Source organism: Maniola jurtina, chromosome 5 (assembly GCF_905333055.1).
Source record: "Maniola jurtina chromosome 5, ilManJurt1.1, whole genome shotgun sequence".
NCBI lineage: Eukaryota > Metazoa > Arthropoda > Insecta > Lepidoptera > Nymphalidae > Maniola > Maniola jurtina.
This window is the reverse complement of record NC_060033.1, coordinates 3,583,604-3,598,994: the sequence shown is the minus strand read 5'-3', so window position 1 is coordinate 3,598,994 and position 15,391 is coordinate 3,583,604. Positions and strand designations below refer to the sequence as shown.

The window sequence follows — 15,391 nt, the reverse complement described above, 5'->3', positions numbered from 1 at the left end:
AGACTGGTGTTTGGAATTTTGCAGCCCAAATAGACCGTAGTCTGTGCTAGGGCTGACAAAAAAGAAAAAAAGATTAATTTATTTTATGATTTTACGATTTAAAAAAAAAAAAAAAAAGAGTTAAGCCTATATTTCCATTTTTTACAAACAAAAGAATAAAAAAATAGTGGTTTTCGATCATAGTGGCTTTGCGAGATAACAGGTAATAAAGATGTAAGTATAAAGTCTTATTTTTTCTATATTTTCTTCAGAATAGTATTAAGAATCAGGTTATGCATTGCCAGTCACTGCAAGGCTCCATATGTGGCAGGCGGTTGTGTGTCTCCTGTGTTGGTGTGTTGGTTGCTGTGTCGGAGGTCTGGTTTGAGCTCTTAGTCCATAAATGAGACTTATATAATTTATCGAGTTTTATCGTTCCATAAGTGATACTTAAATAAAATTTATCAATTTTTATCATAGATACTTATACCACTATTCACATAGTATGTACTCACGCCACAAAATACCTCTACGCGCACTCATATTATAGGTACATTGCTGTACTGTGACCGTATCGTTAACCGCTCATGCGTTTCGACCCTAATTCCATTTTCCAAGAACTGTATGAGCAGCAATTAAGAGCGAAAAAATCAATACATTGCTCGTCGACGTGTTCAGGTGTAAAGTAAATCGAATGCATTTACTCCCTCGTATAATTGGTCCGAACGGCTCACCGCGATCCTGGCGGTCTGCGGCGAGCAGGGCTTGTACTTTGATTCAATTAAAGTCTACCTGGTAAATACTACTCCTTTCTAGCATACCAGACTGCCAAGCTGACATACCAAGCCAGATATTTTGTCAAAACGATACATTATCATCATTTATTATCAACGGATAAACACCCACAGTTGGACATAGGTAGGTAGGTGAAGAGACTTCCATGCGCCAAAACGGTTATACATCGCAAATGCGAACCATTTGATTTCGTCTTACTTGATGGAGGCTTCACAATCTACCATCAGTACCTACTTACTCAATAATTTAATAGTCCATTGTTGGTAATTTTGGTTCTCCTACGGATTTCCTCGTTAAAGCGGTTACGCACTGCATCCGATCCGAATTCGTGAAAATACGGATACTTACCAAAAACTCGGACCGAACTTGGATATTGCTTACGCAGTAATCCAATCTTTGATCCTTGCTACTTTTCTGCTGCGTGAATATTATGTCCAATTTAAATTCGAGATAAGTAATGTGAAACAGGATTATGATTACTTTGGTCCAAATTGGAGACTCGAGGTTGATGGAGAGGACCCGGATGACGGAAGTCGAATCTAGTGCGTAAACTACCATACAAATAGTTCTATGACTACTTCAGAACGTATTTTCATGGATTCGGATCGAATGCAGTTCGTATCCACTCACAGCAGATTGTGTCCCTCGTACCTACTCGTAAATTCATTGGTGTAGAATAAATAAACTTAAAACTATGATTTAACAGATTATCAAGACCAAGTTATAGTTGAGCTACGAATAATAGGTAATAGAAGTACAAGCAAAGCAAAGCTGATATTACCAAAGAGCACGCCTTTAGATAAAGCTAAGAAACGATTTAAATTCTGATCAGCGTCCCACCGCCAGCCCTTCGGGTCTCTCATGCATATTCCTGAATGGAGCTGCACTCATCGATTAACCGAAGAGTTATTACCAACTCACTGGTGTGAAATCCTTTAACCTGCACAATTTCTTGGAGATTTGCATGTTATTCGCTTGACTTACCTACACCCTCCAGTATTCCTAAGATTTTTTTTTAGATTATTAGTGTGTTGGTTTGATGTTGGAATGACGTGTTTTTTGCATGGGTTAGTTGAAACCCGGAGAGTGGACATAGGCTACTTTTTATCCCAGGATATCAAGGAGTTCCCACGGGATTTTAGAAACTTAAATCCACGCGGAAGAAGTCGCGGGCATTAGCTAGTTAGGTATAGATAATAGAACTGCAAGCAATCAAAGCTAATATTAACAAGGAACTTAAACATTTAGGTACAAGCCTTAGATATTAACAAGGATAGAGATAGCCTTGGTTCTGGTGCAGATTTCTGATCTTATAATTCAGGAACTCTGCCATAAGTACCAGACTAAAGTACTTATTAAAGAAAAAATAAGACAACAAAATTGGATAGGTTTCTCATACCTATCACTTATCCGAAGATTACACGTGTAAATAATTCAGATGCTACACGTGTCGGTGTGTACCGAAAACTCGAAATAGAATCCTTAAACGAAACCCTAATATTATTATTATGTACTCGTACCTCATATTATATTATGTACTCGTACGTATAATATCTGCATTGGAACTACCATTTCGATGTTTCGCTTACAGCGCGGAAATTATGTTTAGATCGAATACTACCTGTTTTTAGGGTTCCATACATCAAAAGGGAAAAAGGAACCCTTATTATAATAAGGGTTCCTTTAAGCCACAACACATTACGATTTGCATCGTATTATTTACAATATTTACAATATTTACGAATCGTTCCGAATTCAAATTGTGTTCTCTAAGTGACAGCTGCAAAGTGTGTTGCTTTCTTCGCAGCTGCCGGTCTTAAAAGAGGCTGCATGCCTCTACACGATTACAAACTTATATGTGCAGCTGAAGATAATAATTTAAACAACAAAATAATTACCAGGGTACGGAACTCCCGGTGCATGAGTCCGGCTCGCACTTGGGCAGTTTTTATTAAATATACTGTTATTTGGGCTACACCACTACAGCAATATAGCATATTGGTTAAAAGGCGATAGTTTCTTATTGAGGGGTTCCGGTTTTTTTTTAACATCGCTTGCACCCTTTTTATTCCGGAGAGCCAAAAAGTTCCACCAACATTTTATAAAGTCTAAATCCACGCGCAACCTAGCTAGGCAACTTGAAGGTACCTACTAAGTATAAATAAATAGTTATTCATAGAATATTCCACCAAATTCACATATTTCCAAACTAACACAACACTCGCAGTAATAATTCAGAGACTCGCATATCTCGTGAATTCTCGAAATAGAATACCTAAGCAGAATCCTCATATATCGTGAATTCAACCTATCTTTCAGTCTTACACAAAAGCGAACTTTTCTTGCTTGAACAGGAGTTAGTTATTCGCTTACTAAGTTAGACAGAGCGCTGATAGTCTAGTGGTTAATACGTCTGCTTCCTATTACGGGGGTCGGGGGTTTGATACCGGGCACGCAGCACCCTCTAACTTTTCGAAGTTATGTGCGTTTTTTAAACAATATAATAAATAACACCACAATCAAAATACATCACACTTTTCCTGGGATTTCAAAATATTTTCGTTTCTCCTATCTAATTTCATATTAATACTAGCCGATGCCCGCGACTTCGCCCGCGTGGATTTAGGTTTTTCGAAATCCCGTGGGAACTCTTTTATTTTTCGGGATAAAAAGTAGCCTATGTGCTAATCCAGGATATTATCTATCTCCATTCCGAATTTCAGCCAAATCCGTCCAGTAGTTTTTGCGTGAAGGAGTAACAAACATACATACACACACACACACACACACACACACACACACACACACACACACACACACACACACACATACAAACTTTCGCCTTTATAATATTAGTGTGATTCGCGCTCTTATTATAAAATCATTCATAAAAAAATCAACATTAGTAGTAGTAGTAGTTAGTAATAACTCTATACCTACTACAAAATTTAAAAATCTACCGAAAAGTTTAATAAACCTGCTTGCCAATTAAGGTCGACCGGGGTTAATGTGTTCTCGGGGCTATGGTGTTTTGTCTATATTTTTGGCCTTTATTTCGTTATATGTGATTTACGCCATCTATTAAAGAGTAGAGAAACTATTTGGTTACGAACTTACGCAATGACGACATCTCTAATATTACTACTTTACCGATACGGCCATTTTTTCAGAGTCGTCAGTTATTTGGCTAGATTGACGTTGTGCGTGTAATTTACAAATTCGCTTTTTAAAATTAAAACTGTGGATGATGTGAATTTATTTTAAGGTAAGTTGAAGCATAATAAACTGTTTTTTCATATTCCATAATTGTTTTATCATTTTATATACATTTTATGGAGATAAACTTGTAGCTACATTAGCCCCTGTAGTTTTGTAGCTAGGGGTTAAAGTAACTTTATCGATAGTTACAATAACCCCTTGATTTTGACTATGAAGTTGAGAATCATTAGTGATGATAAATTTTAAGTCGATAAATAGGTATGAAGATACATTTTACGTTAAAATTGTATTTAAATGAAGGCTTGTTTTAGATGGTGCGTCACTATAAGCGAAAAACTAATGATTCATATTCTCAAGAGTCACTCCAAAAAGCCGTAGAAATGGTCAAAACAAAAGAAATGAGCACATACAAGGCTGCTGCAATATTTGGCGTACCTCGATCAACTATACTAGCCCGAGTAAAGGGACATCGTGGTGCGAAATATGATCATCGTGGTAGACCAACTACATTCACGGCGTCTATTGAAAAAAACATAGCTGGAGTTCTACATACTATGGAGCAGTGTGGGTTTGGTTTGACAAAAAGAGAAGTTATTGGGCTAGTAGGCCAATATGTGACTCGGAACAACATCAGCACTACTTTTAAAAATAGTTTACCTGGAGATGACTGGTTTGTGGGGTTTACCAGAAGAAATAAGCTTTCCCTTAAAAAACCCCGAGCAGTCGAAATTGCTCGTAAAAAAGCTGCCAATCCATTTGAAATCCAAAAATTTTACGATTTGTTGGAAGAGACAATCGTGAAAATAGGAGTAGTACCAAGTCGAATATACAATCTCGACGAAACGAGTTTCAGTCTCGATCCATCAAAAAGTAAAATCGTAGGAGTACAGGGATATTCGTGCACAAGAACGACAAGTACACCTGGACGTGAAAATATCACCGTGCTATTGGGAGCTAATGCATGTGGTGAGAAAATTCCACCTTTAATTATATTTAAAGGAACCTATCTCTGGAATACTTGGTTATATGAAGATGAAAATAATACCACGTATGCAGCCACCCGTAAAGGTTGGATGGAAACGCCAGTTTTTGAAAGCTATTTTGATAACGTTATCATCCCGACACTATGTACGAAACAAGAGCCCTTGCTTATAATTTATGATGGCCACTCTACGCACTTGGACATAAATATTATTGAAAAAGCTGCAGCTAACAACATAACTATAATCAAGCTACCACCTCATACATCGCACATCTTACAACCACTCGATATCAGTACAATGAAATCTATGAAAGACCGATGGGACAAATATTTGGTGCAATGGCAAAGGAAGAATATTGGCAAAAAAATCCCTAAAAGCGAATTCTCACGTATTATGACCGAAGTGTGGAATGAACTAGAGCCTGACATTATAATTAACGGATTTCGTAAAGCAGGTGTATGGCCAATCGATCGCCACCAAGTTTCGCAGGACAAATATGATCAATTAGTTTTGAAAAGATGGAAAAATCAGAAGAAATCAAATGAAAATACTAATGAACAAGTAAGCCTAGGTAAAAATAATGAAAAAGAAAAAACAAAAGAGGATTTAACATACCAGAAAGAAAGTATAATCTTGGAAAACAATAGTGAAGAAAGTAAAGAGAACTCAGATGATAAAGAAACAGAGGAGAAAAACGCAAATCATTGTGCAATTGTAAAGAATCCCGGAATTTACAAATTACAATTACCACAAAAAATTTCAAACGAAAACTGTTATACAGAAAAAGTTGAAATTTTAAAAGATGAAATAATAAGAACACCAAATTCACAAAATTCAATCACAATCGAGCCAACTCGTGCTATAGTCAACCAGTATAAACCCAATAAAATCGAAGAACCTACTATTAATACTACTGTTACTTTTGAAGAATTGGTGTTGCAAACTATTTCTCGAGGAGACCAAAACACACATATAAAAAAGAAAAGAATCGGGAGAGGTGCAGAAGTAATTACTCATAAAGAAGCTATTGCTAGAATAAAAAAGGAAAAAGAGACGAAACTTGCCAAATCCATGAATAAGAAAAAGAGAAACTCTAATACCACTGCCACTAGAAACATAAGAAAAAGGAGTACAAAAAACAAAGAAAATAAAAAATCCAAGAAAAAGACAAAGAAAATAAATAAGGATGAAACAAGTAATAGTGATATAGAAATGAGTATACATAGCGATTCGGATCTTTTGGATTTGCAATCTGATTTTGAAAATGAAGTGATTATAATGGAATGTATAGAAAACAAAGAACTCGAAGAAAACCAGATAGTGACAAATATGATAAGTCAAATAGATCTTGAGAAATTTGAAAGTAGCCAGGTTGGTTGCCAAACAAATAAGAAAATGATGGTTAATAATATTGATGACGAACAATATGTGAGAGGTCATAGCATTAAAGAAAACAATGCGGAAATTATGATAAATGTACAGTCCAAGGGAGTTTTAGGAGGTCAAGACATACAAGATGGGTATGATGAGGCTAACGGTGGTATATGTTTGGGTGAGATTAAGAAAAAACTTTCAGAAAGCAAGGATATGAAACAGGTTAAAGAAAACCCAAGAAACATTAAAGTGACCATGTTGTCAGAAGTAAGGGACACAGCAGATAATCATCCATTTTTGGTCTACCACAAATACGATCCTCCTAAATCAATAGAAGAATACTCTCATTCAATTCTCAGGAAGCAGAATTTTAATACACCCAATAAAAAAATCCAAAACTCGATATCGGATGATTATTTTGCAGCAGGTTGTAGTAAAGAACCAGAAAAAACCACCTTTATTTCATATAGTATAAATGACGATATTATAGTAAGATATATATTTAAGAAGAAAGTAAAGTATTTTGTGGGAAAAATAATCTCTAAACTAGGAAACAAATATAAAGTATCCTTTTATGTCCAACACGGAAAGAATGACAGCACGATATTTAGGAAACCAAAGAAAATGGATATTGATACCATAGATGAAGAGATGATTGTGAAACCAGTTCAATTAATAGCTTTGAATCAGCAAGAATCAGATTTTGCTTTCTTTGACGATGATGATTTGGTATATTTTGATTGTTAGTTGGAAAATATTAAACTTAATTAGATTTTCAATTAATAAGTAAAATATTAAGCTTAATATTTGTGTGATTTGAATACTAGATATATTGATAATTACTATAGCATTTATATAAGTGATATTATACTATATATAGCTCGATTACCACTCACTGACTCATTGACATAATTGTTCTCCTAGAAGGAGACGGAAAATGATATAATGATGTAGGGGAGTTGTGTTTGGTTTCCAAAACCCTCTGGGGAAAAATTATGACATTTCGGAAAAACAAGATGGCGGTCGATGTGATTTTTGCAGCTCCTTTGTTTTTTAAGGGACTCCGTTCAAACTCGCAATTATCAAAGAATGTAGTAAACGGTTAAGAGAATATGTGAAAAAAATTGGAAAAACAAGATGGCGGCCGAGCCGTAGCGTTTTAAAATTTTTGATTTTTCGACCCCGAACCGCGGCGCCACAGATCCGATACGGGGTGATCGAGGATAATTATTTTTTTTTTGTTTCGCCCATGATTATCCTGTATTTTGATAGAATGGGAGTGGTTTTTAAAAATTCAAGATGGCGACTGTCATGGCGGCCGTTTTGTTCGAGGTACGAAAAAACGCAATTTTAAAAGTTAAATATCTCAAAGTTGGCAACATCGGAGCGATTCGGCTTCTATCAAGCGATTATACGTATAGGCTCGAGGTATAGATTGGAGGAAAAAAATTACCCCATTTTTAGGGAAATTTCAAGATTTTCGGGAAATTGTAAAAAATCGAAATACGCACTTTTAGCAAAATCCGAGTATGAGTGATTACGTGTTTTGCTCGTACAAATGACATTTGGGTATTTTTGTCACCGGAGACTGGCAACACTGGAATTTATCAAAGTAAAAGTGATTTTCGACACGGTCTTTTTCACGGTATCCCCTTTCGTGTGGGTGCGAGCGAGAGGAAAGATTGAAACGTCATCGGGCGCGGTATATCCTGTAGTTAATAGGAAAATTATGAAACCGTGTAAAATCTTTCTGTGAAACGAGTTGGCGGCCATTTTGTATTTTTTTTTATTTTTCGATATTTTGACCACGTTTTTGAGGCAGTTGGCAACATTTTGGAAAGTCAGTATGTATGAATCGATTGTGTATCTCGGCTGGCAGTATGGAGATATGCAACCGGTGCTGCCACTTTTGGAGAGATTTTCGAGATTTTCAACTAAGAAACTCCTGTAAAATTTTGTATGAAATTTTTTTTTTTACTGATGGTGTCAGATAGAAAATAAAATTTTAGTAAGCCAAAATTATGGAGAGAGCTGATGATTGAGGGTTTCGGAGACGGGTGAAGGGCCCGCTTAAGGTATTGAAGATAGGCGGGGGGTGCTCGAGCAAATGTCATTCATGACGTCATCCAATTGCCAAAAAGCTGGAAAAAAATTCAAAATGGCGAAGAAAAGATGGCCGCCATACAAATTTCGCCGGTGTCCAGCTCGGAGGGTATAAAAGATGGAAGTGTGGTTTCTTGGCAAGAGATGATCAGGGTCCGAAGGTCTACTCGATGAATAGAAAAAAAATTCAAAATGGCGGATTTTTTTTCCCCATAGAAAATGTATGGCGAATATTGAATGTCTCATTCTCCTAGAAAGAGACGGAAAACGATACGATAATGTAGGACAGATGTGTTTGGCTGGTGGAAGCAAGTAGGGAAAAATTATGACATTTCAGAAAAACAAGATGGCGACCGACGTGATTTTTGCAACTCTTTTGTTTTCCAACCGATTTCGTTGAAACTCACAATCTTTGAAGAAAGTAGTAAACGATTGATAGAAAAAGTGGAATTTTTTGGAAAAACAAGATGGCCGCCGTACAAATTTCGTCGGTGTCTATCTCGGAGGCTATAAAAGATGGAAGAGTGGTTTATTGGCAAAAGATGATCAGGATCTGAATGTCTATCGGTGAAATAATCTCTGCATGCTCGCGGACCACTTTAGTGGTCCGCGTACCCACGCACCCTACTTTATTAACCCTAACTACCCCGTTTTTACAAAAAATAATATGGATGTCGTTTTCAGGGTTTTCCAGGGTGCTAATTTTGATAACGACATTTATTTTAAAATCCAAGATGATGGACATGCACTTTTTAAGAAAAAATTTATATGGGTGTCGTTTTGTGGGTTTTTTGGGGTGAATTGTGTATCTTAATAAATAAATTTGGTTTAGTATAATAAAGTTAACCCAACCACGTCACGCGAGCTGCTTTAGCAGCTCGCGCACCGAGCAAAACACTAGTTATACTATATATAGCTCAATTACCACTCACTGACTCACTCACTCATTGACATAATTGTTCTCCTAGAAAGAGACGGAAAATGATATAATGATGTAGGGAAGATGTGTTCGGATTCGGGAAACCTCTGGGGAAAAATTATGACATTTCGGAAAAACAAGATGGCGGCCGATGTGATTTTTGCAGCTCCGTTGTTTTCCAACCGATTTCGTTGAATTTTGCAATCTTTGAAGAAAATAGTAAACGATTAATGGGAAATGTCGAAAAAATTGAAAAAACAAGATGGCGGCCGAACCGTAGCGTTTTCAAAATTTTGATTTTTCGACCCCGAACCGCGGCGCCACAGATCCGAGACGGGGTAATCGAGGATAATATTTTTTTTTGGTTTCGCCGACGATTATCCTCTATTTTGACAAAATGGGAGTAATTTTTAAAAATTCAAGATGGCGGCTGTCGTGGCGGCCATTATGTTAGAGGTACGAAAAAACGCAATTTTAAAAGTTAAATATCTCAAAGTTGGCAACATCGGACCGTTTTGGTTTCCATGAAGCGATTGTACGTATAGGCTCGAGGTATAGATTGGAGGAAAAAAATTACCCCATTTTTAGGGAAATTTCAAGATTTTCGGGAAATTGTAAAAAATCGAAATACGGACTTTTCGCAAAATCCGAGTATGAGCGATTATGTGTTTTGCTCGTGCAAATGACATTTAGATACTTTTGTTACCAGAGACTGGCAACACTGGAATTTATCAAAGTAAAAGTGATTTTCGACACGGTCTTTTTCACGGTATCCCCTTTCGCGTGGGTGCGAGCGAGAGGCAAGATTGAAACGTCATCGGGAGCGGTATATCCTGTAGTTAATAGGAAAATTATGAAACCGTGTAAAATCTTTCTGTGAAACGAGCTGGCGGCCATTTTGTATTTTTTTTAACTTTTCGAAATTTTGATCAAGTTTTTGAGGCAGTTGGCAACATTTTGGAAAGTCAATATGTATGAATCGATTGTGTATCTCGGCTGGCAGTATAGAGATATGCAACCGGTGTTGCCAGTTTTGGGGAGATTTTCGAGATTTTCAACTAAGAAACTCCTGTAAAATTTTGTATGAAAATTTTTTTTTTCACTGATGGTGTCGTATAGAAAACAAAAAGTTAGTAAGCCAAAATTATGGAGACAGCTGATGATTGAGGATTTCGGAGACGGGTGAAGGGTCCGCTTAAGGTATTGAAGATAGGTGGGGGGTGCTCGAGCAAATGTCATTCTTGACGTCATCCAATTGCCAAAAAGCTGAAAAAAAATTCAAAATGGCGAAAAAAAGATGGCCGCCATACAAATTTCGCCGGCGTCCAGCTCGGAGGGTATAAAAGATAGAGGTGCGGTTTCGTGGCAAAAGAGGATCAGGATCCAAAGGTTTACTCGATGAATAGAAAAAAAATTCAAAATGGCGGAATTTAATTTTCCATACATTTTGTATGGTGAATATTGAATACCTCATTCTCCTAGAAAGAGACAGAAAACGATACATTGATGTATGGGAGATATGTTCGGGTGCGCGATATGAGTAGGGAAAAATTATGACATTTCAGAAAAACAAGATGGCGACCGACGTGATTTTTGCAACTCTTTTGTTTTCCAACCGATTTCGTTGAAACTCGCAATCTTTGAAGAATGTAGTAAACAATTAATAGAAAAAGTGGAAAATTTTGGAAAAACAAGATGGCCGCCGTACAAATTTCGTCGGTGTCTATCTCGGAGGCTATAAAAGATGGAAGAGTGGTTTCTTGGCAAAAGATGATCAGGGTCCGAAGGTCTACTCGGTGGAACAAACTCTGCATGCTCGCGGACCACTTTAGTGGTCCGCGCACCCACGCACCCTACTTTATTAACCTCAACTACCCCGTTTTTACAAAAAATGATATGGATGTCGTTTTCAGAGTTTTCCAGGGTGCTGATTTTGATAACGACATTTATTTTGAAATCCAAGATGGCGGACATGCATTTTTTAAGAAAAAAATCGATGTGGGTGCCGTTTTATGGTGTTTTCGGGGTGAATTTTGTATCTTAATAAATCAATTTAGTTTTATATAATAAAATTAACCTTACCACGTCACGCGAGCTGCTTTAGCAGCTCGCGCACCGAGCAAAACACTAGTTATACTATATATAGCTCAATTACCACTGACTGACTCACTGACTCATTGACATAATTGTTCTCCTAGAAAGAGAAGGAAAATGATATAGTGATGTAGGGGAGATGTGTTTGGATTCGGGAACCCTCTGGGGAAAAATTATGACTTTTCGGAAAAACAAGATGGCGGCCGACGTGATTTTTGCAGCTCCGTTGTTTTCCAACCGATTTCATGAAATTTTACAATCTTTTAAGAAAGTAGTAAACGGTTAATAGAAAATGTGAAAAAAATTGGAAAAACAAGATGGCGGCCGAACCGTAGCGTTTGGAAAAATTTGAATTTTCGACCCCGAACCGCGGCGCCACAGATCCAAGACGGGGTAGTCGAGGATAACTATTTTTTCGTGTTTCGCCCACGATTATCCTGTATTTTGACAGAACGGGAGTGGTTTTAAAAATTTCAAGATGGCGGCTGTCATGGCGGCCGTTTTGTTCGAGGTACGAAAAAACGCAATTTTAAAAGTTAAATATCTCAAAGTTGGCAACATCGGAGCGATTCGGCTTCTATGAAGCGGTTGTACGTATTGATTCGAGGTATAGATTGGTGGGAAAAAATTACCCCATTTTTAGGGAAATTTCAAGATTTTCGGGAAATTGTAAAAAATAGAAATACGCACTTTTAGCAAAATCCGAGTATGAGTGATTATGTGTTTTGCTCGTACAAATGACATTTGGGTATTTTTGTCACCGGAGACTGGCAACACTGAAATTTATCAAAGAAAAAGTGATTTTCGACACGGTCTTTTTCACGGTATCCCCTTTCGTGTGGGTGCGAGCGAGAGGAAAGATTGAAACGTCATCGGGAGCAGTATATCCTGTAGTTAATAGGAAAATTATGAAACCATGTAAAATCTTTCTGTGAAACGAGTTGGCGGCCATTTTGTATTTTTTTTAATTTTTCGAAATTTTGATCACGTTTTTGAGGCAGTTGGCAACATTTTGGAAAGTCAATATGTATGAATCGATTGTGTGACTCAGCCGGCAATATCGAAATATAGAAACAGTGTTGCCACTTTTGGGGAGATTTTCGAGATTTTCAACTAAGAAACTCCTGTAAAATTTTGTATGAAAAATTTTTTTTTCACTGATGGTGTCGTATAGAAAACAAAAACTTAGTAAGCCAAAATTATGGAAAGAGCTGATGATTGAGGATGTCGGAGACGGGTGAAGGGCCCGCTTAAGGTATTGAAGATAGGTGGGGGGTGCTCGAGCAAATGTCATTCATGACGTCATCCAATTGCCAAAAAGCTGAAAAAAAATTCAAAATGGCGAAGAAAAGATGGCCGCCATACAAATTTCGCCGGTGTCCAGCTCGGAGGGTATAAAAGATGGAAGTGAGGTTTCTTGGCAAGAGATGATCAGGATCCGAAGGTCTACTCGATGAATAGAAAAAAAATCCAAAATGGCGGAATTTTTTTTTCCATACATTTTGTATGGCGAATATCGAATGTCTCATTCTCCTAGAAAAAGACAGAAAACGATACGATGATGTTCGGGAGATATGTTCGGGTGCAAGATGGGAGTCGGGAAAAATTATGACATTTCAGAAAAACAAGATGGCGGCCTAAGTGATTTTTGCAACTCTTTTGTTTTTCAACCGATTTCGTTGAAACTCGCAATCTTTGAAGAATGTAGTAAACGATTAATAGAAAAAGTGGAAAAATTTGGAAAAACAAGATGGCCGCCACACAAACTTCGTCGGTGTCCATCTCGGAGGGTATAAAAGATGGAAAAGTGGTTTCTTGGCAAAAGATGATCAGGTTCCGAAGGTCTACTCAATGGAACAAACTCTGCATGCTCACGGACCACTTTAGTGGTCCGCGCACCCACGCACCCTACTAAATTATTATCCTAATTTACAAAAAATAATATGGATATCGTTTTCAGGGTTTTCCAGGGTGCTGATTTTGATAACGACATTGATTTTGAAATCCAAGATGGCGGACATGCACTTTTTAAGAAAAAAATTGATATGGGTGTCGTTTTATGGGTTTTCGTGGTGAATATCTTAATAAATAAATTTGGTTCAGTTTAATAAAGTTAACCCAACCACGTCACGCGAGCTGCTTTAGCAGCTCGCGCACCGAGCAAAACACTAGTTTATACTATATATAGCTCGATTACCACTCACTGACTCACTCATTGACATAATTGTTCTCCTAGAAAGAGAAGGAAAATGATATAGTGATGTGGGGGAGTTGTGTTCGGATTCGGGAACCCTCTGGGGAAAAATTATGACATTTCGGAAAAACAAGATGGCGGCCGACGTGATTTTTGCAGCTCCGTTGTTTTCCAACCGATTTTGTTTAAACTCGCAACTATTTAGGAAAGTAGTAAACGGTTAATAGAAAAGGTAGAAAAAATTGGAAAAACAAGATGGCGGCCGAGCCGTAGCGTTTTCAAAATTTTCATTTTTCGACCCCAAACCGCGGCGCCACAGATCCGAAACGGGGTAATCGAGGATAATTATTTTTCTTGGGTTCTCCCACGATTATCCTGTATTTTGACAGAACGGGAGTGGTTTTTAAAAATTCAAGATGGCGGCTGTCATGGCGGCCGTTTTGTTCGAGGTACGAAAAAACGCAATTTTAAAAGTTAAATATCTCAAAGTTGGCAACATCGGAGCGATTCGGCTTCTATGAAGCGGTTGTACGTATAGGCTCGAGGTATAGATCGGTGGGAAAAAATTACCCCATTTTTAGGGAAATTTCAAGATTTTCGGGAAATTGTAAAAAATCGAAATACGCACTTTTAGCAAAATCCGAGTATGAGTGATTACGTGTTTTGCTCGTACAAATGACATTTGGGTATTTTTGTCACCGGAGACTGGCAACACTGGAATTTATCAAAGTAAAAGTGATTTTCGACACGGTCTTTTTCACGGTATCCCCTTTCGCGTGGGTACGAGCGAGAGGAAAGATTGAAACGTCATCGGGCGCGGTATATCCTGTAGTTAATAGGAAAATTATGAAACCGTGTAAAATCTTTCTGTGAAACGAGTTGGCGGCCATTTTGTATTTTTTTTAATTTTTCGAAATTTTGATCACGTTTTTGAGGCAGTTGGCAACATTTTGGAAAGTCAGTATGTATGAATCGATTGTGTATCTCGGCTGGCAGTATGGAGATATGCAACCGGTGTTGCCAGTTTTGGGGAGATTTTCGAGATTTTCAACTAAGAAACTCCTGTAAAATTTTGTATGAAAAATTTTTTTTTCACTGATGGTGTTATATAGAAAACAAAAACTTAGTAAGCCAAAATTATGGAGAAAGCTGATGATTGAGGATATCGGAGACGGGTGAAGGGTCCGCTTAAGGTATTGAAGATAGGTGGGGGGTGCTCGAGCAAATGTCATTCATGACGTCATCCAATTGCCAAAAAGCTGAAAAAAAATTCAAAATGGCGAAGAAAAGATGGCCGCCATACAAATTTCACCGGTGTCCAGCTCGGAGGGTATAAAAGATGGAAGTGTGGTTTCTTGGCAAAAGAGAATCAAGATCCGAAGGTCTACTCGATGAATAGAAAAAAAATTCAAAATGGCGGAATTTATTTTTCCATACATTTTGTATGGCGATTATGAATGTCTCATTCTCCTAGAAAGAGACGGAAAACGATACATTGATATTTGGGAGATATGTTCGGATGCGCGATATGAGTAGGGGAAAATTATGAAATTTCAGAAAAACAAGATGGCGACCGACGTGATTTTTGCAACTCTTTTGTTTTCCAACCGATTTCGTTGAAACTCGCAATCTTTGAAGAATGTACTAAACGATTAATAGAAAAAGTGGAAAATTTTGGAAAAACAAAATGGCCGCCGTACAAATTTCGTCGGTGTCTATCTCGGAGGCTAT

At 37.5% G+C, this 15,391-nt stretch overlaps 1 protein-coding gene across 1 annotated transcript; it reads left to right on the top strand.

The window, feature by feature from the left end:
* Positions 1–3,767: 3,767 nt before the first annotated feature.
* Positions 3,768–7,122, top strand: LOC123865043. The gene is made up of 2 exons (XM_045905866.1): positions 3,768–4,039; positions 4,305–7,122. Exon 2 carries the CDS (start codon positions 4,305–4,307, stop codon positions 7,095–7,097), a length of 2,793 nt encoding a protein of 930 aa, XP_045761822.1. The 5' UTR covers positions 3,768–4,039; the 3' UTR covers positions 7,098–7,122.
* The last annotated feature ends 8,269 nt before the right edge of the window (positions 7,123–15,391 follow it).

What these genes read in the sequence shown, in the direction of transcription:
- LOC123865043 (XM_045905866.1), top strand. Translation starts at nt 4,305, where the DNA reads ATGGTGCGTCACTATAAGCGAAAAACTAATGATTCATATTCTCAAGAG.